General features: G+C 43.4%; 1 protein-coding gene across 14 annotated transcripts in view; it reads right to left on the reverse strand.

Annotated features, from left to right (window-relative positions):
- The window catches only part of LOC133467751 (RNA-binding protein Musashi homolog 2), a 215,191-nt gene that overhangs the window by 41,707 nt on the left and 147,255 nt on the right, over positions 1-26,229 (reverse strand). For 12 of the 14 annotated variants that reach the window (XM_061752975.1, XM_061752973.1, XM_061752971.1 and 9 more), the window contains exons 8-10: positions 21,994-22,076; positions 12,385-12,499; positions 7,310-7,384 (exon numbers count right to left, since the gene is read on the reverse strand). In XM_061752975.1, coding sequence (XP_061608959.1) covers positions 7,310-7,384; positions 12,385-12,499; positions 21,994-22,076 — 273 coding nt within the window. Of the gene's footprint in view, positions 1-7; positions 935-6,093; positions 6,839-7,309; positions 7,385-12,384; positions 12,500-21,993; positions 22,077-26,229 lie in introns of those variants that run through there. The other 2 variants (XM_061752979.1, XM_061752977.1) reach the window with 2 other exon arrangements.

Here is a 26,229-nt window from a genome sequence, read left to right on the forward strand (position 1 = left end):
AAAAAAAAATAAAAAAATCCCCATTTGACAAATCACATTGCACGTGATAAATGAATTTATTTGCATTTCCATACATTGAATTACGCGGCGATTTGGGCAGACGCAAACTTTAGTTAGTCGAAAGTTTTAGTCAACCAAGGCCACGTACACAATGCCCTCAAAGCACAACGTATAAAACACAGTCAAGGGTGATTAACGGATAGCAGAGCTAATCTGGCAGCGACGTAGCTCCATGAGCGCACACGCAGAAGCAGACGAGGCGTGACATATAGTGACGTCACAGCAGCATAGTCGTTTGCCGTCAGTGGGAATGGAGTCACGGCCCGGGAAGCTCAGTGTTTGCGTACGTGTGAGTGCGTGCGGTCAGCGTTACTTTCCAGACAGTGAGTCAGACGGACAGCAAAGCAGAGAGGCCTCTGGTAAAGTGCCTCCGTCCCTGGCGTTGAAGACTCTTCGATCGTGTCTGTTTTATGCCCGTGTGCGCATGAGAACGAGACGCGATGGGCACGGTCATTCAAGTGTATGAGCTCACAACGCTCGTTGTCAGGTCCTATTTTAAGGCTTGCAACTCATGAAGAGCTCTGGCCTCTGCAGAGCCATTGGGCTAATGATCAGCCTTGGCAATTAAAACCTATCTGTGAGTCAGTGCGGCATCGGGAGGGCCATCTGCTTCCAGCCCAGTAGCACTTATTCTGGCCTGTGGGACCACTTGGGCCGGGGTCACAGCTCACCCAGCTCGCAGCGAGATGGTCACAGGATCCGAAGAACAATCTGCCGCCCGGCTCGAGTTCAGTGGAGACCCGCCGCAGAGACGGCGCTGCTGTATGCGCACAGAGGGAGCTCTGTTGCGGAGCGCATTGTTGCACACAGGCGTGACACTGGCAACCTCCTCATCAGCTCCAGACCAGTGGCTTTGCCCACCTGTTCCAGCAGTCTTGCCAAGGAATTGGGCAGTTATTGTACTGACAAGGAGGAGAGCGCTTGTCTGAGCATTGAGGAAAAACTCTGGACATGCCGGTGATGACTGCACACGGTCTCTCAAATGACAACAGCGTCCACACAGGGATTCGATTCATAGCGAGCAAGAAGTGAGACCAATTGGAAAAAAAAAATCCCACATCCTTCTAATGAGTGGAATTCCGTTGTCTTTAGTCTTCAAAGACTCTCTGAAAGAACGTTGATTACAAAAAAAAATAAAAATAAAAATAATAACTTGATGTCACATGTCAAGAGGTTTGCAAAAAAAAACAACAACCAGAACTGGTTCTGGATGGACATGCTGTACAACCTGAAAAACCACAATGCACGTGTGCGACCGTACGTCTCGCCTCTGTCCTAATCCGTTAACATCGCATGTGCAACCTTTGCTTCAAAAACGGAAAGCTCTATATAGCCCACGTCAGCACCTTTCCATCTCTCGGCAGCGGACAGGTGCAGAACCCTGGGAGGCTACCTGGTGTTTCAGGCCAATGCTTTGCAGTGACCTGTTGTGCATTTATCACACGCTTGCTTGCTTCTGCCCCAGTTTAAAGGGACGTGCAACCCTCCGGAACCATCATCCCAGACTCACAGGTCAGCGGCTCTTTCCCTATATGCTACGCGCTGAGAAGACAGCTGTTCGGTCGTTTTTTTGCCCCGGGGAATGTGAATTACAGTCAGTAGCGTCCTTTTAGTAGATACCGACTTTTTTCCCAAACCAACATTGTGCAGGGTGTTGTAAATGTCCTTGTAAATGTGTTTGAACGCACTTTTTGGGTTACTGTAAAAACATTTCTGGGTATGAATGCAGTTTCTTGGTATAAAGGTAACCTGCAGTTATTCTCCCTCTCCCCATCTTCATCATGGTTTCCATCATTTTTTGTTTTTTTTCTTTTAAACTACTTAAAAGGCTGACTCAGAGGACCCGTATTGCTGTTTGTCTGTCATGACATCTGGAGTCGCTGAATGACTGATTGTAATGCGTCGCTCTTACACAGTCTGTCTCTCCGCCCTGATGGGAGCCTACTAACATCTTCATCCCTGCTTTTTTTCAGAGTAGCATAATGACCTCCGAGTAGCAGCTCTAATGGAACCATAATGGTCATTTATGCTGGGGGAGGCTCTGAGGGCACAGCTGTGGAGGCAAGCAAGTTGCACAAGACGACGAGAGAGCCGACTGAAGCTCCTGGTTAAGTCCCTCCACTTCCACCTCTTCCCATCATACACGTCTCCTGAATCTAATTCTCCTTATGAATGTGGCCTTTGTGCGTGTGCTGCGTGAGCGCAATTAACTGCGTATTCATGTGTGTGCCAAGGAAGCAGTTGATGCAAGGCACGATCGTCAACAATGGAAACGATTCCATAAATGGCGTATGCAGCTTTGTGCCTCGCCTTCTTGTCTTCTACGGTTTATTCACAGACAAAATGCACATTTAATTATCATCATTATCATTAGCGTCTTATTCATCATACACTTCGCACAATACCATTCGCACAATAGACGATGCAAAGCGTCTAACAATACATTTGTTCCGTCTCTTCACAGCGTTTCCTGCGACATTTAACCGCAAACGAATAGAACATTAACCTTTATAAATGATAAGATACATTGTATTTCCCCCCCCTATTTAGTTCTTGGCAAATATTAAATGAATGTCAACTGTGCATATGCAACATAAACTAGAACACGGTTGCATGTCCAAATTAATTTGAAACGTAGAGGACAAACAATCTCTGAGGACGATCGCTTGAGAAACCAATAGCGATTCTCCAATAGCGTGCCGTTCTGTTCAATGTCGTCCAATCATTAAAATGGATACTGGTTCCTTTTTAAACGATGTACTTTTGAGCATGAAACGCACACGCTACGGAACTCTCCTGGGTATTGCAAGCTGAACAATACAATGACACATTTAAATAATGCTAATGAGACTGTTGCATAGAAACGCGAACGCGCAGTAATGCGGCGTACGCTTTGGGATCTTCTACTTTGTCCATTTGCAGCATTACACGCCTACGCATTATTCGAGAACATGTACTGTATAGCCTACTGATAGAGAGGATGCATTAGAATGCATGCTACATGGATACATTCAAAGAGCCACAAGGCTTCTACTGTTTGAAGTTGTCGGTTGATCGTGCCGAGTAATCACTTATTACTTTCTCACACCTCTGTGACCAATGTGACCGGAGAAATGTTTTCTCTTGATTTGCTCCCAAAACTATCTGAACATCTCAACTGTCCAAACAGTTTTATCAGTCTCGTCCAGGAAGATGATGTGCTCTTTAATGTCTGATTCTCAGAAATAAGTCCTCTTTTTTTTTTTTTTAAGTGCCGGATGCCTTCAATTTTAGGTACAGTGGGTATATAAAGTCTACACACCCCTGTTCAAATGTCAGGTTTATGTGAAAAAAATGAGACCAAAATAAATATTTTTATTTTTTTCCCCACCATTAATGTGACCTATAACCTCTACAACTTCATTGAAAATAAAATCTGAGATAATGTGGCTGCATAAGTGTACAATTTAAAGGTAAAACTTTTTCTGACACCATTTTCTTTCTTTTTTTTTTGCCTTCAAGCAGAAACCTGAAGGTCAGGTAAGCAGTTACACCTTTTGGAATTAGGGCCAAAAAAGTTCAACCGCAACACATTTTCCCAAGTGTGTTTTTGGAAAAGAAATGTAGTCGAGCGTCGATGTTTTTCTTGATAAGATGATGCGCAACATATGAACAAGACGGGAGATGGTCCAGTACTCGCCAGAAATTCCTGCTGGCCTCTTGGCAGCCTCCCTGACCAGTTTTCCTCACATCTCTTCATCAATTTTGCAGGGTTGTCCTGTTCTTGGCAATGTCACTGTTGCGCCATATTTTCTCCACGAGATGATGATTGTCTTCGCGTGTTCCATGGTAGAATGGTTGTATATTAAGTACCATGCCTCGCACCCAAAGTCAACTGGAATAGGGTGCAGTTTTGTGACACGCAATCAGCTTTTAGTTAAGTTATATAATGGGAATCATTCATGTCACGTACCGCTTGCACATCCCTCCACTTCTCCACCAATACAAGAAAAGAGGGTGGTTGGGGAGGTGCTACATAGAAAAAGATGAATATATCCAGTGTCAACTCAGGAAAACATTAGAGAATAAAAGTAAAAAAAAAATACGCCCGCTTCTCATTTTTCTCTTGTCTTGATTATCACTCGCAAATCGCTCAATTCAGGCATTAAGCTCGAAAGGTGCTGCTACAAGGCAATCACTGTGTGATTGCACATAAAATGGGCGTAGGAAGCTCAGAAACTAACATAATATTTGATCAGCTTAAACTCGAACATGTGTGAAGACATCCTTTTCATGTGTTTTCATCAAAACCAAATGTGCACGGGTTTTGTTTCCTGTTTCCTTTCCCTTTTCAAATTGAGTGCGCGCAGTCAAAATTCATTCCCAGTGTCATAAAACACGCGTATTGTTCTCATTAGCCGTCTACTCCGTTTCCTCTTTTACCGACGCATTATTCCTTGCGACGTTAATGCTTTTTACAGTTAGCAGATACGTCGCCTGTACAGTATACCGTGTCACTTCCGAGCTCGCGGTACACATTTCACCGAACTCTATTTACACATAAAGGATGCGCAAGGAATACATTGACCTGCTGATAGTTAAAACCTTGAGAGTGTGTCCCAGCTTTTTTATTTATTTTTATTTTTTTTATTTGAATCAACTAATTAAACTAGAACTACAGCAGCAGTGCGAGACAAACATCGCCACAGCTCTATATCTTCAATGAATGCATTAACTGCAAATTGAAATGATCACACAAATGCTGTGTGTGACTGCTGAGTGATGCTATTGCTGGGACTAATGGGGGGAAGAAAAAAAAAAAGGAACCATCAAGTATATGAGAAGCATTGGGATGACTTCAAAGCAATGTGATTGGACACTTAAGTGCTTTAATGCAATGCCATGAGATCATTCCCGCGTTATTTCTTCTCGACCTAAGACCTTGCTTTACTATCTTGCGGAATAAATGAAGAGCTCTTTTCCAAAGCACTGAACATCCACGTTTAGTATTCTGAGAAGAATTACGATTATTGACCAAACCGTAAAATATTTGTACAAACATCAAGTTTTTGTCCTGTTAACAAATTGGCTCAGTCTGTGCAAGATAATTGAGTTTTGACACGATAACTGAGTTTGGCAAAATCTATTTTGTTGTTAAATACTCCCTTTTCATATTTAGTCCCGTATTCTGCAAGTGTCCATGAAAAGAGGCCCATTTTGTTCTTAGATTGAGTTTGCATCTGTTGACAATTGCGCTGCTGTTCAGCATGATACAATTCAACACAATCATACGAAAATCACATTGACTGCCCACTTGGCTCTTCTGCATTGACAAAACCAGCCAGCTCCTCAATATCCATTTGAATGACAAGTTGTGTGGAACCTCTGAACTCAAAGCACTTGAGGTGGTACAATTCAGAAATTGACCAAAATGAAAAACACAACTATATAGCGACACAAAAACTGAAGCGTCACTGATCTTCACACGACATCGTCCTCATTAAAGTTAAGACTGACGTCCTAATATTTAAAATTCAGGCGGCGAAATATAGTTTGGAAATCCGAAGAAATTGGTGGAACATTATGTCTTGGGCCCAAAAGTTTGAACTTCAATTCAGAATGAGCCACTAACAAAGTTACGAGTCATATTTCATCGAATGGAATGCAGTGATATTTTAGCTAATTGTACACACAGACAAACATGACATTATCATGATATAAAACGCACTCTGATCATTTCAAGCACAACATCATTTGTGTCTCCACTTTAGGCCGTTTGTATTTTTGAAATCTTTTTCAGGTTGTGTTTACTGGCAGTTCCCATTTTTTGGGTTTGCTCTTCCTGTGAATTTCCTCTCACTGATATCTTACTCAATTTAGTGTTTCATCACTGATCATTGTTTTAGCACTGCTTTATCTTGACAACTGAGCAATTTTCCTAAACACGTGTTTCTGGTAACGGTGGACCCGTGTGGTATGTTGGATGTTTAAAAAAAAAACAAAAAAAAACTTTGGACCACAGCCCAGAATTTAGGCCTCTTGGATCTGGTCTGCCGTTTATTTGTGAGAGTGTTTCAGTTAGGTTATGTACAGTGAGAGAGAGACAGAAAAGAAAAACCAAAGCGATTCGAAAATGAGGATGCTTCCACCAGTTTAGCAACGAAGGACACCAGTCAATATTTGTCCTGGGGTTATCTAATTTGGACATGGGGTCTGATTTATACATAAAAAATTCCAATTACCCTGTCAAGAGCTGAGCGAGTCCAGAGGACACCGTTTTAATCATACAGCTTTATCAAACTCTTTAAATTGAGTTTAACATGGAAAGGATAATCTATTCTGCCGTGGGGAAGGTGATATCACTTAATTTGCCCCAAAACAGTAAACATTTTGAAAAATCCACGTTTGACTGGATTTATTCAATCAACTCAGACAGTTCCTTCACTACGAGTCTCGTGAGCATCTTTTAAGATGGGTTCTGCGGATACGAATGACGGATGGATGCAGTTTAAATGAGGCTTCGCTATTTGAGATGTAACGGCACACAAAAACAAACCCTTTTTGTTTTTTGTATGATCGACATCCATTATGGATTGGTCAGTGGCGTTTGTAAAGAAAATGCAGTCTCTGCCATACATGGTTGCCGTTCGGTGCAAATCTTGTACACATCTGATCTGCAGGTGGTCTCAGCTGGACCTGCCGCGGTGCCATTCCTGGATCCATTTCACAAAGATATTACAGAGATTTGAGCTGCTGTCAGACATTTCCCATTCCGTCTTATCAGTGGCAGGAGGGATGTCTGGCACAACAAACAAAGTATGTGTAAAGTCCTTAAATAAAGCATGAAATGGAAGGCATCCCTGTGAGGCCTGTTGCAGTGGTCCGCTACACCTGCTCACCCCGCAAAACCTACTGCTTGGACTGCCATTAAAGTGCCTTTACACTTCAAGTCAACACTTTTCATGCAGAAATTCCTTCTTTTGGCATTCGGAAAGCATATTTCTCCCTTCTTCACTGAGGACTTTGCATACATTGGCTGATGGAAAATGAAGACCTGATCCCATTTTTGTCATTTGGTCATGGTAGCAAAATTGACTTCACTATTTGTCGCCTTGCAATACAGCTGCTTAAGCAATCTGGACACGTCACATTCTTAATACCCCGCAGGTGATTCGGTGACTGACGTGTATGTTGATGAGCATTTATGAAACCGCCGCCATACCGATGAGACCTTTAAAAAAAAAAAAAAAAAAAAAAGCTTGTGACTCACCAGGGAACTGGTAGCTGTAGCTGGGTGTGAATCCAGTGTATCCACGGCCGTACGTTGCCACAATATTCGGGTAACCTTTGACAGAAAGAGCAAAAGAGCTGTGACACCCATTACAATAGAATGTAGTTGAAAATAATACAGAAACAAAGAAATTGTTCTCTTCCTGAACGAGATCAAACGTGATCCTCTAAATAGCATGAGATTATGAAAGAATCTTTTATCAAGCAGACAGCCTAATATGCATCATGTCCTAGCCTCATTTAGCGTATTTGAAAAATGGCGAGGTAGAAGTCGTTTACTCGCTTGCTTCCAGCCTAATAAAAAGAGGTGACATGTATTCACGGTTCATCATGTTTACGCCTGACTGTCAAGCGGAAAACATTCACCGCGTTGGCAGAGTGACGACAAGCCCCACCCCTAAATCAACGGTCAACTGCCTTAATTAGATGAGCTACTAATTTTGATGGAGCCGCTCTGGTCGTCGTCGCAATCCATCCGAGGCTGCGGACGGCTTTCGGGCTCATCTCGCATGAAGAACGTTAGCGACAACTCGGAAGCCCTTACGCAGCACGAACACTCGCGAGTTCTTCTCTCGGTTCTCAGTTCTTTTTATTGACCCGAAATGTTCAGGCATTTTGATAAGAGAGAGTAATAACATTTATGGCGCTCTCGGGAGCATTGTTCGACGCCCACCGGTCACAGTGTTGCCGTACTTTATGTTCTGTGGACTGCGCGGAGAGCTTCATCTACTAATGTTGCCGGCTGGAAAAAGTTGCTTCGATATGATTTAGAATCGGACTCCTTATTTCTTTGTCTATAGCCCATAGCTGAGCCACCACAGTATGAATGCCAGTTGGAAATATTGGATGCGCGTGTGCCGAGTATAAGTTCCATTTGACACGTTTTGCTATGATCAAATGTTTACCTTTTGAATTGGCTTATTCATTGAATGACTTACAGGACATACATACATTTACAATGTAATGGCATTGAAGTTAGTAGTTAGTTTGTATCCATCGTTAGATAAGTGCAATCATATTAGATACAAACTAGGAACCAGTACTTGGAAATGATGTTTAGTATGCTACAATAGAAGTCAAAATTCACAGAAATTACACGTGGATGCTGAGAAGGTACACGTTTTGCTTAACTCTTAACGGTCGTACAATCTTTTGCCAGATGCACAGTATCGTTACTATGAGCCGCAGACAGGACGGAATGTCGTTAGGAATATTTAAAAGCGGCAGATGCATTGTCGATCTGCTGTCACAATCTCGCACGTCGCAGAACGTACACTTAATTAGCTCGACAGGTTGAGGCCGAAGCAGCTGTGGGCAACATATTGAGACACCGATGCGAGGGAGCGCTGACGAAAGCGGAAACAAACCCCCCCCCCCCCACCCCAAAAAAAAGAAAAAAAAAAAATAACACGAGGAGAGTGGGTGGATGAGAGGCTGGGCCAACGTGTGAGTCAGTGAGAATTTAAGTACCATCAAGGGTAATATAAACATAATTAACCCTCTAATTACGCTATATGTCTCAGTCTTTATCCGTTTTCCACAAGCTATTGCGAGCTACCAACCATAACTCTGAACTAAATGACCTAGAAAGAAAAGTCTTTCAGGCCAGGACTGAAGACTCTCAAAGTTACCGTCGAAAAACACATTTGTCTTATGTAGGATGAATCGACTTTATACACCTGGTAAACAGTTGCCCTTTTTGTAAGAATCAATACATGAAAACAGACATTTGAAAGCATAGCCGAGCAAAATGCAATGTGAAATTCCCTCATACACTTTGTACGGCATAATGGACGGTATTTTGCATGCATGCGTGCATGTTGCTGCGTGTGTGTTAGCGTTTGTGTGTCGATTCTGCTCTGTATGCCTCAGTTGGAATCAGAAAGGTTGACCTTGGTCATAAATATCTAATCGGTGTTTGCTGTCCATGAAAAAGATCAATTTATTCCTGACCCAATGGGAAAATGTGTCTGCCCCAAGCATCTCCATCTCGCTCGCAGACAAAAAAAAGAAAATGCGACTCAGAGAGGCGGCGAGGGGAACGCTAACCCGGTGTGGATGAATGCATGAAAAAGAAAAAAGAAAAGAAAATCTTCATTAGCTTGTGATGAGAAGTCATCACCTGGAAGCCACAGATGGATAGCTTTCACAAAAGCCCTCATTGTTTGTTTGGGCTGAAAAGAACTGAGATGTGATACAATGAAAAGCCATTATGGAACACCAAAACTGGGATATTATGTGTTTGATATTGTCAAACAGAAGACATGCCTAGCCAAAATTGCTTGGCTTAAACGGCAAAGCCATTCTTCAAGGCTGATGTAGCGCGTCTCGACACAGCTCCCGTTACCGAATTTGCCACAAAGGGCTACCGCCTGTGAGGAAAGAGAGATATACAGAGAGATATATTTCAGGTTTTTAGGCGAGCGGAGCAAGACGCACATCTCGTATCGTGCGCACTTAGAAGGAAAATCCGAAGATAGGAGGGGAGAAAATGCAAGCTATTCCATGAAATGAAGCCTGCCATTGTGCTCGGCCCGACGGCGGTGTCTTCGCCTGCTCTTATTTGCCTTATTAATATGCATGCTAATGTACCTATTTTATGGCTCAACAGCTCTGATTCACTTTAAAATCAATTATCCATCTGGCTCAGCCATATCTCGCTCAGGCTCAAATGTCTATTTATTTCAACAAACATACATCGGGCACAGCACAATAAAGATAAATGCCTCGATTAGAGGCGGTAAACAAAGGCGCGAGCGAAAGCTTTAATGAGATTTGGCACAAAAGAAGCTTACACTTTCTTAAATAATGAGCCAAGGGTCTTGTTTTTTTCTAAATGCAAATTATAGAAAGGAATGTTTCGCTGTCCTTGTTCCAATTTCATTTAGATAAGGCTGTCGCTAAACAAGTCGGCAGCTAATATTCTTACATGAGCACATCGCTGCCTTTCTGTCTGCTTCGTCCCAGCGGAGGAGAAGAGCGCTTCTCCTCCACGGACACATTAGTGCGTGACAAGTTCTGGAAAGTTCCCTGCGCCTTTGGAAGACGCGGAAATGACGGACGAGAAGTAAAGTTTGACATGACTCCGTTTTCGGGAAAGCTCAAAGCTGATTACAATTCTCATATTTGAACCACTGCCGCTCATGAAGTCAAGCACATTCAGCTCAGCGAGCACCTGAATGATCGACGCAAGTGATTTGGCTCCTCGGGCTCGAGTTTGATGATTACGACAGAACTGGAAATGCAACCTGTTACCATGTAGAAAAGTGATATTAAGTGTCTGGCCGTGTCTGTTAAGGACTGTGCAATCCAGTCAATCAAAGGGAACATATAGACACAAAAGACAAAACACACCTATGGATCATTTAGAGTGTTCAATGAACCTAACATGTATATTTTCAGAATGTGGGAGGAAGCCAGAGTACCCGAAGAAAACCAACGCAAGCACAGAGAGAACATTGAAATTGGACAGGAGAGCCAGAGCCCAAAGTCGAAGCCCCAACCACAAAAATGTGCTAACCACACCTCCGCCGTGCTGCCGGATTCCATTATTTCCTTGACCACGTTGACCAGTGATAAATATGAAATCTATTCATCTATCCAAAATATTTATCCATATTGAGATATTGGATAAGTTCTCAACACTAGAGCTACATTTGAGCGCAATTCACTTTCTCAAGTGGTTCGAACTTTGTGTTACCTGGTGCAGATAAAAATGCATGGATATGGCACAGTGTGCACCTGCTGTACGAGGGGGTAGACGGGGGGGTTGGCGGTTGGGTGTGGGTGGGGTGGGGGGGTCTACTCGCACAGCAACAACGAGTCTCATGCAATCAGCAGCATGTTTCTTTTGCCTTTGAATGAAAAATAAATCTTTTATGTGAGGGCAAATCCATTTGGGTGGGTCGCACATACAAATGATATGCATGGGATCGGCGGAGAGAGAGAGGGGGAGAGAGAAAGAAAGAGAGATGATGGAAGGATGGAGAGGCAGGAAGGGAGAGAGTGAAAAATAGTGTTAACTAAAAAGGGGCCACAGGCATGGGCAGGATGGTAATGAAGAGGGGTAGACCAGCAGCTGAGGTCCCTGTAGATGAGATCTCTCCCTGACATGTGTGTCCCCTTCATTACCCATTAAGGGGGGCACAGTGATGAATCCTTAATATGACATTACACCAATTTTCCTCTTCATTTAGCCTGCTAATGTGCTGGTCTACTCCTCCTATATGGCCAGGGGCTGTCTGTACCAGACTTCACCAGAAATAGACCACAGTGGCCACTGGTGGCACACCTTCAAGCCGCCTAATTAGGGCCAGTGCTCAACTAATGGGGCTTTCTTGACAAGAGTTTGCCTCGCTTGACTCTTTTTCTTTGCAGGTATAAATTGATGACATTTGCTCAGTTCTTCCTCAAAAAATGAAATCATTTAAATTGAACGCATTCGGGAGCACCGCGGATGATCCCGGGAGAATTTCGTTGGACACCGTACAAACATTTACGCACTAAATTACTTTCAGAAATTGGCTATTTTCCAGCAGCACGAGTGACACCGCGACCCTCCAAAAATTACAAGGGGCTGCCGCTGCGCACAAACATGTCACAGAGAAAATGTAATATTTGCCAAGACAAAAATCCATTGGGTCGTAATTTGAAACGGGTTAGGGTGTTATGGCATATTTTTTCCACAAGCCGCTTTTTCAAGCAACCCATCGAAATTCTCATCAGAAAAAAGCTCGATAACGTTTGCGCCTGTTGTTGTCGTCACACACACACACACACACACACACACAAAAAAACTCCCAAAAAGCATTTTCAAGTAATGGGTGACAAATTCATCAGCTACCTTTTGAACTGTATTGACGGCTTTTATACTCGTTCCTGCTTTACGAAGGCGGAACAACACGGTGCTTCTGAAGGTAACATTTTGAAAAAAGAACCGTCTCATAGCAAAGTTGTTCTTCTATGGACACGTTGCAGGTTTGAGTTAGAGCACTTGTTGGCCATTTCTATCATTCGTGTGACCGCGTGTTCACATGAAAGGAGTGTATGACTCACTCAGCATGCCCATCCCGAGCATGAAGGCATCCATGGTGTAGGGCAGACCCCTGGCTCGCCCTCTTGTTCCGGGCGGGAACATCACCTCCTTGGGCTGGGCCTTCTTACATTCTACCTATGTAGACAAAGACACACACACATGCGCGCGCGCACACGCACAGACAAACCATTAGACTGTGCAGGCACACAAGCCGACAGATCTGACAGGGCTGTCTAAGCTCTTTAAGGTAGTTTTCTATTTGACTTGCACAGCCCGCCATGTGTTCCACGGAGAAAAAAACAAGACCGAGTCAATCCGAGCACCTCACATTTTCGAGCAAAGTCCCTGTGGAAAACTTACAATCATGCTCTGGCTGCTTTCAAGCAAAGGCTATTGCTCTGGTGGGCACGTGCCCAATGCTTGAGGGAAATACGAGCTCAACACTTTCAAAGATTTTTGGAGAAGACCAGATGGAAGAGGCTCTCGTCCCCAATGACATCGCCGTGTTAAAGGTCGTTTTAATCTGTTAGTTGAACAATCAAACTCACAGCTTATCCATTAGCTTTGCGTGTCATGCAACAAGTCAATGAGGGTGCTGGGAGAAAAGTCCGTTTTAAAAAAACAAAACAAAAAAAACAACACAGTGTTCTTGTGCGAGCGTGTGGGCTCGCTGAACCCCCAGAGTCCCACTGCCCAATTCCAGCCGCCGCGCTCGTCTCTCTTCTGCATTTCTTCCTCTCACGCCAACTCTAACACGCGCAGCTTTGTTCATTTCCCATCTTGCACGAATGACATTCCCTCCTCCAACGTCACACATAACAAATGAGGGATGTGACAAGGGCAGATGACGAGCGGGGAGGAAGATGAGAGCCCTATTTGCCACGTACAGTATGTATCCCCACCGCAATGAATTATGTAGAGGCAAGAGTGGCTGATGAGGGGCTCGCTTGCCGGTCGCTCTTCGGGTAGGCCGTCCGCGTGCGCCGATGCTGCACAATCTATTTGCTCCATTGCCTGCTTGGCATCAGCCTGTCCATGTGCTTGCCTGTTCGCCTCCTGGCTTCTCCCTACCGCCTCCGCTCAAACGGGGCTGCTGCGGTTCACGTGTCAACCCGGCCTGCTGCGCAAGACAGGCGAGGGCACCCGCGCCGCGCGTAGCCCCACTAAGAAACAGCACCGCATCCATACAAATAGGCGTCTGACTCTTGACAGGCCAGCGCATTTCGATTACACACACACACACACACACACACAAAACTTATTTGCACATGTAACAGTGTTTTCTTACTCGACTACAGATTGTAGAATATACAGGATATATTTTAACATAATAATACTAAGAAAGAGTATGTATAAAGTTTAAAAATATACAGTTTTACTATTATGGCAGGTGTGAATAAAAATGTAAACATTTTAAAAGAATGGTTGATCATTACGCAGGCGACGTAGCATGAGGTTAACTTTGTTACGAGTGACTGAACCTCTTCAAGCCAAATGAAACTATATAGAAATATAACAAACATTAAGAAAAAAATCTTTTTGACTAATATTAGCATTCAGTCCAGAAGGTGAAAACAGTTTTTTTACTGCCAGGAACAGTGACTGGATTTATTATTGTTCTTGTTAGCTGGTTTGACACAATTGACATTTTAAAATCTTTGAACAGCGGCTGTACGGATGATGTGTTGTTTCTAAGGATGATGAAGGCCTTCATTTTGGAAAATGTAATTTAAGACTTTTTCAGGATGCATGGACACCGTGAGCAAGTTCTGAACTTCGGTTTCAACGTGACTGATGTGTCGATTAATGCTGCCTAACGACCTTTTGAGCCAGCGAACACAGTGAAACGGAATCAATAACGCCTTTTGCTGGTTGTAGAGAACTTCATTTTGCTTCTATTGCCTCAAGGCATAGCTGACTACACAACATAGCCTCCTTAAGACAAAAGCTAGATATTATATATTCCATACAATCCAAAACATAAATTAAAGAAACTGTCAGTCAAACTGGGCCACCACAGTCCACACAGACATTGAAGGAAGAAAGCGCAACAAAACACTTTCTTCAAAAGTGCTGCAGAGTTATGATAGGTTACTTTTAGAAGTACTTTTTTGATCTGCAGCACGGCGGCTGAAGAACAAAGTTCCCTAAGCCGCTTTGCCGGCGTCACAGCAACTCTGGCCGCCGCCGTGGTTTGACATAGTGCTGAAAAAGTCACAGGCGCTCGGCGTGGAAGTCTGAACCGGCTTGGGACAAACATGCCTGTAAGAAATCTCAACGCATTGCTGCATTTTTCAGATCGTTGACAAATCCAGCCAGGCTCTGCCCACACAATAGTCAACCAGACCGTGTTCTCCGGTAGCCCCCCGTCACATCCAGTGGGCTGAATGCTGCAAGAAAGACAGAGCCAGGTGTGAGTCATGCCTACGCGCTCTCAGACACAGGTCTTTGATATTCAAAGAGAGGGCTCCTTGTCATGGATTCAAAACCAGCCAGGAGCCAGGATCTGCTGTGGCGTGAGCGTGTGGGTGTTCGCCCGCTTCAAACGCTCGCCGAGTGTGTGAAGGAGGGAGGTGGGAGCCTTCAAGAGAGAACCAAGTCAAAGAAGGTGAAAATAGAGGAGGACAGATTGAATGAGAAGTCAAGTCTGAACATGATAATAAAGTAACACACGGGTGCCGCGGTTGTGAACTCCGAGATTCCCATTTCTTTTTTGTCTTGACGGCTTTTGGAACTTTTCACCAGCTCTTGAAGTCATGAAAGTTGTATCATTTAGATGGGGGTTATTTAAGCAAAGTGTTTGAAGAACCTGCCTTGTTTTCCCAAGAACATAATGTTCATGTGAAGAGGAGACAAAAGCACACACACGCTGCATAAATGTTTAACAGGCTCGCGAGAAGTGACTTTAGCGTTGCTAGTGTTCAATCTTTAACTCCTGACGATTGAAGCGAGAATGTCTGCAGACACTTGACACACTAGCTTGATTCAATCACATCAGAGCCTTAAAGTTGAATTACAGGGACTTTGGCATAAACTTCTATTAAAAGTAGTCTTACGTTTTACAGTTTGGTGTTGCCAGTGACTCAAACTGGACGAATAATCGCTAAACACAATACGACGTCTAAGTCTGTTATGTGTTTATTTTGTATGTATTAAATTGATTATGATGACTCACATGGAAATTCAGTTTACACTCTGACATACTACACATGTATTCTTTTAGATATTTATATGATCCCCCTTCATAGGCAGACTACATTTGTCCACCCACAGAATACTGTATACATTTCTTGCATCGGTATCATAAGAGCGTTTGTTTTTTCCATGAGCAAAGAGAATCGAGAAAGCCTCCAGTTATGACCTTTCAATACATCTCTCATACATATTAACCTTGTGTGTAAAACGCAAAGGTGTGGGGGCGAGCTGGACTGGAAATGACTGTCCTTCAGGGACAAGTGCTGTGGGTGTGTTGTTTCTCTGTGATTTTGCGTGTGTTGGGGGTCGGGCATGTAGCCTCCGTAGGGAGATGATCCATCAGAAGACTGGCAGCTTGAAGTGAAGCACTTCTGTCATTCATGCTCTTTCATTGAATTTGTAGTTAATGGTCAAAACACTTGGAAATGGAATTGATGTGGAATAATTATCAGAACCAATCCAACGCCTCTAAAGTTGGAATGACCAAACTTTTCAAGAAGACAAACATACTGTACGTGTTAATATCAAGGTTGAAAACCTTGAAAAGAAACGGTAGCGGTGACAGCTACTGGTTTAGTTTCGGAAGCGAAGGCAAACTTTGTAGCAATGTCACCACCCGAAGAGATGAATGCATATGTTGCTGTAGCAGCAGTTCGATCAGAACCCAGCAACAATTCCTCTTTTAAAAGGTTGGGTTTTTTGAAAGAAAGCATGTTTTTGTTGTATTGATTGGCTTCATCTGAGTATCTGCATAGGGCTGAATGTTCGGCCCTCCAAAAATATGGTAGATACAAAACGTTTGCTGCGCATCCTGCATCTTTGATCGATAAGATCATTCAAATGGCTGAGCAATGGGACACGGTACACTAATAGTGACGTGTCCTACTTTTTGCATAAGTTAACATTTGGATAAAGCAAAAAAGAAAAAAAAAAAAGGCCTTTAGTGTTTAGACTCTCACAGGAGTCATTAGAGCAGATGTTTGTTCTGTGTGGTCTATATACAAGCTGAGGAATATGAGGTCATTTTAAGGACCACGCGCTCCCTGTGGTGCTTCCATATTCCGAGATGATAATGTCTCTCCGCAAACAGAGAGACAAATTCAAGTGATGCCATCATCAAATGGCTTCCATCACTTGCAGATTCGAGCACCGTTTGTCCCAAGTACAGAGCACGGTGGACGGCTCATAGCGTTCCTCCTTCTTCTTCAAGTGTAAACATCCCATTACTTCCAGGCCAGAATTTGCAAGGCGACCCTCCAAGTGGAACTGACTCGCCCAAACAAGGCCCCTTCTCCCTCATTAGGCACATAATGTACAAACACTGCTGAACATTTCCTTTTTCCTCCAAAACATACACGATGTATTTTTAAAGCCATTTTCAACAACACACGGAGCTCATTTTTTCAAATGGGTTTCAGACGAAAATAGTAGTAATACATTGAGTCTATGGCATTAATGATTTAACTCCAAAAGCCATTTTGACAAATCTAAGAAGGCTTACAACGCTCACACACACACACACACACACACACACACACGATTCATGATGTGTACTTTAAATGCTTCTTATCTATAATGTTCAGCGGCAGCGTGACTGATTGGTTTGCAGGGTTCACAAGCAACTGCACAACCAGTCCAGCTGGCAACTGAGAATTCGCGAAGATGCGACTAATTAAAAGCTACTCCGTTCGCTGAGACAACAACTGGTTTTACGATTGGTTTCGGGGCTTTACGAAAACGGTGTATTGCCACTGATCAGTAATGCTTCTTGTGAATCGAAGCCGTGGGAAACAGCAGCCAAGAGGCTGATCAAAACAATTTGTATTTTGCTGTTCTACACTTGCTCTGATGAGGAATGTTCAAGGCAATATTATTTCATGTGGATATGTTCATATCAAAGTGACGGTCTTGCCAAGCACGTAGGCTTAAAATAACCGGCCGGGTCGATACAGCGTGTCATTGTTATTGCAATAAAATGTAGGACACGGCCGCATGAGTAGTCAACAACAGATTTAAAGTTCCTTATGTCAGTAGCATGAGCAGGATTATATTTTGAGTTACACTGTGAGTCCTTGTCATTTGCAATATGATTTTGTGCGGGAATAACAAGAACAAACATTTACAGCTTCACGAAAAACATGCCATGAATGAAATGATTCCAGAATAGTAAAACAGAAATTCTTTTTCTCTCTTCCAAACTGTCTTGCGCTTGTGCAGTGGCACAATATTAGTGAATGCATGACCTTTTTCCATGATTTTTATTGCAATGTTATCATCTTTTTTGTGAATGGCCTTGAGTATTTCCCATAGCACCTCACGTGAATACATCTCAATTTCCACTATGGACGGACGGGGCAGTCAGAGTTTATTTGTAAGTACAATTTTATTCGGATCAAGCCCTCGAGACGCATCATCTCGTTCGTCTGCTCGGAGCAGTAATTGGGTGGTCGTGTCAGCAAAACTGAGTAGAAAGCGGGTGACAAAGACAAAATTCCTCGCTCCCTCCTTTTGTGAGCGTAAGTATTACAAAAATGAGTGTATTCTCGGTGAATACCAAAAGTTAAGTCCATTTGAATCCAATACTGTTAGGATGTCGTGACTGCTCCAAATTCTCCCTTCAAGGCCGTCGTCTCCTTATGATATAGCGCACGCGGAACCCGAAGCCACGCTTTTTGGTCGCTGCGTACAAGATAATATAGTGTGGCTTGGGCTTGTGAAGAGCAGAGGATGACGCAGGTTTGGTCCACAGAGGTAAGTAAGCCTTAAGTGGACATCAGCACAGCGCACGGAGAAGGTTGTGAGCGTCTTGCTGAGCGGCGCCCTAATTTGAATTATAAATGAGGACACACAGTGACAGAGAGGAAGTGCTCCTGAGAGTCACGCACCCGAGCGGGTGATACGGCGTGGTTGACCACCACGCTAAAGGGTCGCTCGTTCATATCCGAGCCGGCGTTGACCTTCTGCACCTGCACGGCCCGCGAGAGGACGAGGGAGGAGAAGGCGGGCTGCCCTACACATGCGTCGCCCTGACGACTCGGGTGAATTTCTGTCTGCATCAATTATTCAAGGACCATCTTAGATAACACTCACAGGGAGGATGGATGAGGTCTATTTCTGTATAGTACTTCATAAAGATGAAGACAGGAAGCATTTTTTATTTTATGTGCTGGTGCTTCAAGAAAGCGAATAACCGCCACTCTCCTCTGCGACTCTTTGCAACCAAGGCAACACCGAAGGGTCTTTGAAAAATGCTCTCGACACTCTCCACATCCTTTGCTTTTTGCACACATTCCCACGTGTCAGCACTTCGTAGATGTGAGGGCCAAGTTTATTTCCTGCAAACGAGGACATTTATCTTCGGTGTTATCAAGAGGACCTCTTACAAAGGTGGCAAAAGCCTCGAGAAATGCCGAAAGCCTGGGGCCGTTCTTGAACATGTGCCCCCTCGCCCAATAATCCTCATCTCACTGGCACTCACAGAAGACTCACGAGGATTCGGGATGTGTCGTCCTTTCCTATCCTCTTTTTTTTGGGAACAATGTCTTGTTGACGACCTGTCAAGTACAGCGGGTCGCAATGCACGAAAGTGCATCTCGTCATTGATGACCACGGTCCACGTGAGCTTGCTGCGAGCAGAACTTTTCAAGCACTTCTGGGAAAATTCGAATTCTTTATTTAAGAAGGCACATCTACAGTATATGGTATAACCTGAGATGTTTTTAATAACTAAGAATGAGCCAACATGACAACCCTTACAGAGCTGATGTTTAGCTTTAATTAGAAGGTCTGGACTATCTTTTGTAACATATTGGTTCTGTAAAAAATAATTTGCTTTATCCTGTAATGAACTAGCAAAATGTGTGATTGTGGGTATTGTTCAAACATCTGAATGCATGAGCAACATTTTTTCACGTTTCCAAAGTCAATTATTATTAGCAAGTGCAAAAGCAATAGCAAATTATACACTTTTATGTCGAATTACTGTAATTATTATGATACAATTATTACTTTAACAGACAGCGATTTGGACTTTAATGAAGCTATAGAATAGCATGAGTGAATAAATCCACTGTTTTAAACAATGGATGATCCATTTTTTTCAACCTGTATATTGCATTAAGCACAGGTAAGGCACAAACAGCAACCCCTTTGCTTGTTATCTTAGGGCACATAAAAAAACAAACAAAAAAAAAACAATCTTTCCCATTTATAGTCAAGCCTTGAGTGTAGACGTATAAAAATGTCAACAGTGTGCTCCCACTAAATGTCACAGGATGTGACAGAATATCTTTCATACAATAATTTCAGTAGCGCTTTAGAAATACGCCTGAGCACAGAATTGGATGCAGCACTCAAGCATAGAGGGGCGCATGCCGGGGTCATGTGTGACCCCGGCCGGTCCCTGGTGAACAAGGTTCTACTACAGTGGTCTTGTCTGTCAGACAGCCAGTCAGTCTGTCAAGTTGTGGAAAAGGCCAGAGAGGGGAGGGGTGGAATGGGGGGGGGGGGGGGGGGGGAAGAGGGGTGGGACACTTGGAGATGTGCCACGTTGGAAGAAGCCAGGAAGAATTCCCTTCAGTCAATCACAATCCATACAACTGCTTGAGTACAGAGGACCCACAAAAGTCGAGCAATTTGGAGTTCAACCAAATGTTTCAGGAAAAATATGGCGCACACAAACTTAAGAGTGACCAGTTCAATGAGTCTCTAACAAATTAAGAAAATGAATTAAGTGTGACGATGATCAAGGAACCAGTAATGGAACACGAGACGAAAAATCGGCCAACCTAGTGATAAATCAATGAGACGAGGTTGGAGGTGTTGGTTGAAGCTGCCAAACAAACAAAACAAAAAAATGCAGTTATGAGTTTGCTGTTCTAAAGAAGCATTGCCCGTCAATATGAACCATGCCTGACAGAAGACCTAAAATTAAGAATTGTTAACTTGCTTGACACTGGAAAGGGTCATAAAAAGATCACTAAAAGCCTTAATCAGTCCAGATCGTCAATAAATGGATAAAGTTCAGGATTGTGGTTGCTCTGCTGAGGAGTGGCCGTTGTGTAAAGATGATCCAAGAACACAGCTCAGAATGCACAATGAGGTGGGAAACAAAATCCCAGCGTGTCGGCTAAAGACTTACAGAAACGGCTGGCAAATGTGAACGTCTCTGTTGGCAAATCTACAGTGAAAGTAAGTCAATCATTAAACCGGAATATTGTTGAACCCAAACAGTTTTGTAAAGAGGAATGGTCCAAAATTTGTTAAACCTCCTGATTGGTGTGGAAGTTGAACAGCTGAGTGTATTTTACAACATTAACACAAACAAAGCATTTGTATGTCCATCCGTGTTGTGACGTGCTGCTCTACTTATATTAAACTTTGAAACTATTCTATTTGTCACATGTCAAAAATCAAACAATACACGGAAACGGAAACTCGACTTTCCGGATCGACGCGACAGACGGGAGGATGTTTTGCTTTTCTGGCGACCATCGGTTTTTGCACAACTTTTCAAGATGCATTGTTGCATACGTTGTGGGCAATATAATAGCGATGACCAAAACTCACAGCACCAGCACAAAAATGTCCAACTCACTAATTAGGACACCATATAGTGGCTACGGAGCATTTCCATCCCACGTTTCAGTCAGAATGAAAGGGTTTTCTTCATTTTACTTTCACTAAAGAGTGGTTGACTTCTAATAGCGCTTAAACATTGAAATCACATGTACAGTTAAAAAGATTTTACGACGGTGACATGAGGCAGAAACTGGTCAATTCAATCGACTCACTAAGGAAAGAATTGCGCTGGGACGGATTGTGCGGTTCCGCTGGAATACCGAATATTTCTCCAGAGGCTTGCGGGCCGGCGGTGGACTCACAGTCACGATGCGGAGGATGGGTTACTCGAAATCATCCTTTTAACGACAAGGCAAGCATGCTTTTGAGGTGCTCGGAGATGACCAAGCTCCGAGTGTAAATAAAACAAGCGCCACAGGAGCCCGTGCAAGGCGTTAATCCCCGACTAATGAACTCAGCCTCTGCTAGCACCAACCACGGACATCTTCCCCTTGTTGTGTCACAGTGAATGTGTGAGCGTGTATCTATGTGTGTGTGAGTTTGGGATTCCGGAAGAGGGACGGGCTCCGGTCTCCTGTCTCTCATCCTGACAGGCACAACTCAGTCGCACAATTTCACGCCTTTGTGGCCAGTACACACCGCTACTTTTCCCATCCCTGAAACCCACAGAACCACAGGGGGTGCGCACACGTGTGAGCCGATCTCTCTCTCACACACACACACACACACACACACACACACACACACACACACACACGCGCTGCTATTAATACTTAGGGCGAAAAAAAATATATCTAATATTAATCCCTCAAAGCCCACCTGGAATTGAAAAAAAAAAAAAAGAGTGGACTTACCATTTTATTATTGATTTCATGAAAATGAATTTCACAGACTTTCTCAACGATGTCTTCACTCTCAAAAGTTATGAAACCGAATCCTGTGCAGAGAGAAGCAGATGGAAGGGAGGGAGAAAAAGGGGACAAGAAGTTAGTAAGAACTTCAGAGGAAATACACAACGAGGTAGATTGTTATAGCAAGCCGCAGCCACGGACTTAAGGGCACCCTAGAACCTCTCCCACAAAGAGAAGATGGGAAACCTGCACAAAGCTCATTTAATGAGATTCAGGAAGCCAGGGTTCAGCATCTGAATTTCATTAAATGTATTTTGTGTGTGGTTTTCTTCTCTCTGTTATTGAAATTTGACTGCAAAAGCAGACGTTGCCCTTATGTTAATGCAGCCTCCGTTGTCATTTACACCAGAATTTTTCATGCCGTATTTATAGTACAAAAGCACAACCCTTCTTTTAACACAGGGGGAGAGTCATGATGGTTTGCGGCACATGAACACAAGTGGAATGCGATGCTCTCCTCTTGTGTTTTGATGGCGATTCACAAAGCAATCTGGCTTCTCTACAGCAGGGGTTGAAAGGAAAACCGATGTTCTATTACTTTTGCAAAAGAGGAAACGGCACAAAAGGGAAACAGTTAGTGGATAAAGCAGCAAGAGCAAGTGAAAGGAGATGAGTTTCTTTTCAAAGAGGCCAAGGCCAGACGATGAAATCAAACCAACTCTGCTGGAGCTTTCACAGCCAACGCGCCACCGATCTGACTGGCGCGCTCGACGGGAAACGCCATCAAATTATTACCATGGGATGCTGCATGGGGTAATAAGAGGCAAAATCTACTGAGTGTGAAAATGGAAACTTACTGGACACGAGTACGCTCGCACACTGTAATCAGAGCCAGTACAAAAATGAGCTCTTGACGTGTGTGCGTGTGTATATATATATATATATATATATATATATATATATATATATATATATATATATATATATATAAGGCCAGGAAAAACCCTGCTGTGTATTTCTATACTTTTTAACATATTTGGGTGTTGGGGATATTTCACAGGATCTTTACATTGCCCCCTTCTTCTCAACGTAAATATAAATATATACAAGCTGTATTGGCTTTTACAGTTCTGTCATAGAGTCTCCTCGTTGTATTTTGCATTTTTGCTCATCCTCCTCTTCCCATGGCGATAAACAAAGCCTCTCCTCTGTTGAGCTCACGTGTTAAAATATATCACAACAGCTTTGTCAAAAGAGTAATGTGTGAGCTGATTAAACACGGACAACATTTAATCTAATGAGATCTTAAGAGACTGAACGTCATTCTCCACCGAGGCACCTGTACGCTGAGCTGCAGTGGTGAGTGCACAGTGCACATTTGTAAGGCGGGGGAGGGTTGGGGGTGGGTAGGGGGTGATGGAGAGGATGAGGGAACGCTGATGACGACAGGCAGGAACAGGAGGAAGATTCTTCTCCCGCTCGCCCCACCTTCATGCCAGCGCACGGAGCACTTTTGACAACCAACAAATCAACCGCCAGGAGTAATTTGTCACAGAGGGTTGTGGGAGGAGGGAGTAGAGTCTGGGAGGGGGAGGGGGGAGGGGGGAAGGGGGTGTATCTGAGGCCAACGTGAAAAAGAGAGCGAGAGAGAGAAAAAAAAGGTGGAAATGAAAGGAGAGGGAGCGAGACAAGAAAAGTGACAGGGGGAGAGGTTAGCGCGCGTGGCCCCTGTCGTCACACTCCTTCCCGCAGCTACGGGCGCCTCCTCCATCAACTAACGGGACATTTTCGACTGCGCCATTATATCCACTTGGGTCAGGCCACAGCCACATCAACACAGACACCACCAGCCGGGCCCTTCTACACACGACTGGATGTGTTTCAAACAACAATGACACACACACACATACCTACACACAACATCTAATTTGATTCCGTCCTTGGCTCAGCACACGTCTTTTTAGTCGCTCCCCTAAGCATTCACTAAACTTCTGGACCTGCCGTTATAGTACAGTCCTGTGCACAGCGATCTCATTTTTTCACACGATACGGACAATAACAGGCACAGAATAGCGCCAATTGTCTTCACGAGTTGTGTCACCCCCCCCCTCGCCCCCAACCACACGTGGCACCACGATGACCTCCACAAGACTATTAAAGAGGTGTCAGCCCTGACAGACGCGAGGAGAGAGGTGTCATCACGCTCACAATGAACCGCCTCCCTACAGCTTAAAAACAGTAGCCCGCAAATGGAAACACATGCTTGTCTGATAGGATGGGTAATAATAGGTGTTGCGGGGCTGCCGGCGGGCTGAGGATCCGACTGCCCTCGCTCACACTTATTAGCCGGAGCCGCGCTCGGCCTCGCTCCGCGGGATTGGCGGGGATGAGACTTTCGCAGCCTTTTACCGGCTTCATCATAGTCGGGGCCCCTACTGAGAGCATCTCAAATCTAGCGCATTCGGGGCGTGTTTATTTCACCCGAAGTAGCTCAGCGATGCATAATCTCCGTGTTAAGTCAGGCACATGTGTAAAAGGGATTGTCAGGAGGCTAAAATAGGATAACAGGTTATGGTTTGAAGATATGAGCTGCAAACTCAAGTGAAAATTGCTTGCTGTCAAGCTGAAATCTGTCGTGTCCCTCTTTAAAATAACACTGATTATTGGATTGGAGTCTTTATTTCTAAGATGTGCGAAAGTGACATAGAAAGAACAAAAATAAAATACCGTCCTTATAATTCTATATAAGTATTACCAGTACATTATAGAACATGAATTTGGTACCATCGTAATACGAGCATAAAAAATATCATTTATTACATCATCATTCCTATATACAGTGATACAAATGATTATATCAGTAAGAGCAGTATCTTTAGATTTTAATGAAAAGAAAAGAACAAAGATCAGCAACTGCCACAAACAAAACAAAAACCATCTAAACAAACAAACAAACACCTATATATATATATATATAATATAATGTGCTGTGAAAATGTATTTGCCCCTTTCTTGAATTCTTATTTAACATCATGAAACAAATGTAAATATCGGACAAAGATAACCGAAGAAAACATCAAAATGCAGTTTTTAAATTGCTGAATCAAATATTCAAAGCTACCTTGGACAGTGTGAAAAAGTAATTGACTGCCTTGTTGTATCATGAATTAACTGTGGCTAATCACACTTTGTTTGGAAAGCTGAGTTCATTTTCAGCGACCACACCCAAACCTGATTACCTCCATGATTTATGTATCCATAGCAAAAAAGAAAACATAAAATCACCAATGCCAATACTTTGACACACAAATGACTCCTATACGGTATTCCAGTATACATACAAAGCAGACTAAATGAATTGCTGTCAACCTGATGGACCTTGAATAATCGGGTAATTATTGCTGCAGTTCACGTTTGTATATCTCAATTTCCAGCTTTGAAGTGTTAAACCTCAAAGAAAAGACATTTGAAAATAAACACAGACAACCTTGAGACTATCTGCGGACACAGATTGCAAGTCTGCACAAATGCGTTGAGGCCCTCGCCCTGTAAAATTCTAAAGTCTTGAATTAAGAGCTACCGATAAATATATTTGCAAACCAGCTGCGCTTACAACTGATCCTCCTCTCCTTCGCCAACCTGGAAACTCCGGAATAATTCTGCATGATCAAACCCTCACCTGTCCAATCAGCAGGCAGACGAGAGCACGCTTCTGCATTGAACTGTTGGTGTGCATGCCCTGGCCTCTCACGCCCCACCCTTCAGTACTGCGGGGAAGCCGACATCCACGGCGCACTTTGATTCCTTTGATCACTATTACGGTGTGCAATTACTACAGATCTGGAGCCCCAAGAATTAATCCCCTGTTTAATGCGGTTAATGCCATGAACTCTCCAAGAGCATAGGACAAAATAAGAGAAAATACATCCGGAGGCGTGGAATACGACCACTGCTGCCACTACTAACAATATATAAATCTATTTTTTTTTACGAACAAATCTATAGTTTAATGACTAGCGATTGGTTGGCAACTAGTCCAGGGGGTACCCCACCTGTTTGCCCGAAGTCAGCAAAATAAGGACAGGCGGTATAGAAAATGGATTTATGTATATATGATTTCAATTTGTCACAACATCACCATCAAGTGCAAAGGGTTTTGGAGTTGTTGTCCAAAAACCAAAAACCAAAAACGTGGATGATAAAGACTTAGCTTATGTTGGTCATGTAAATGTACACTTC

Source organism: Phyllopteryx taeniolatus, chromosome 17, assembly GCF_024500385.1.
Source record: "Phyllopteryx taeniolatus isolate TA_2022b chromosome 17, UOR_Ptae_1.2, whole genome shotgun sequence".
Taxonomy (NCBI): domain Eukaryota; kingdom Metazoa; phylum Chordata; class Actinopteri; order Syngnathiformes; family Syngnathidae; genus Phyllopteryx; species Phyllopteryx taeniolatus.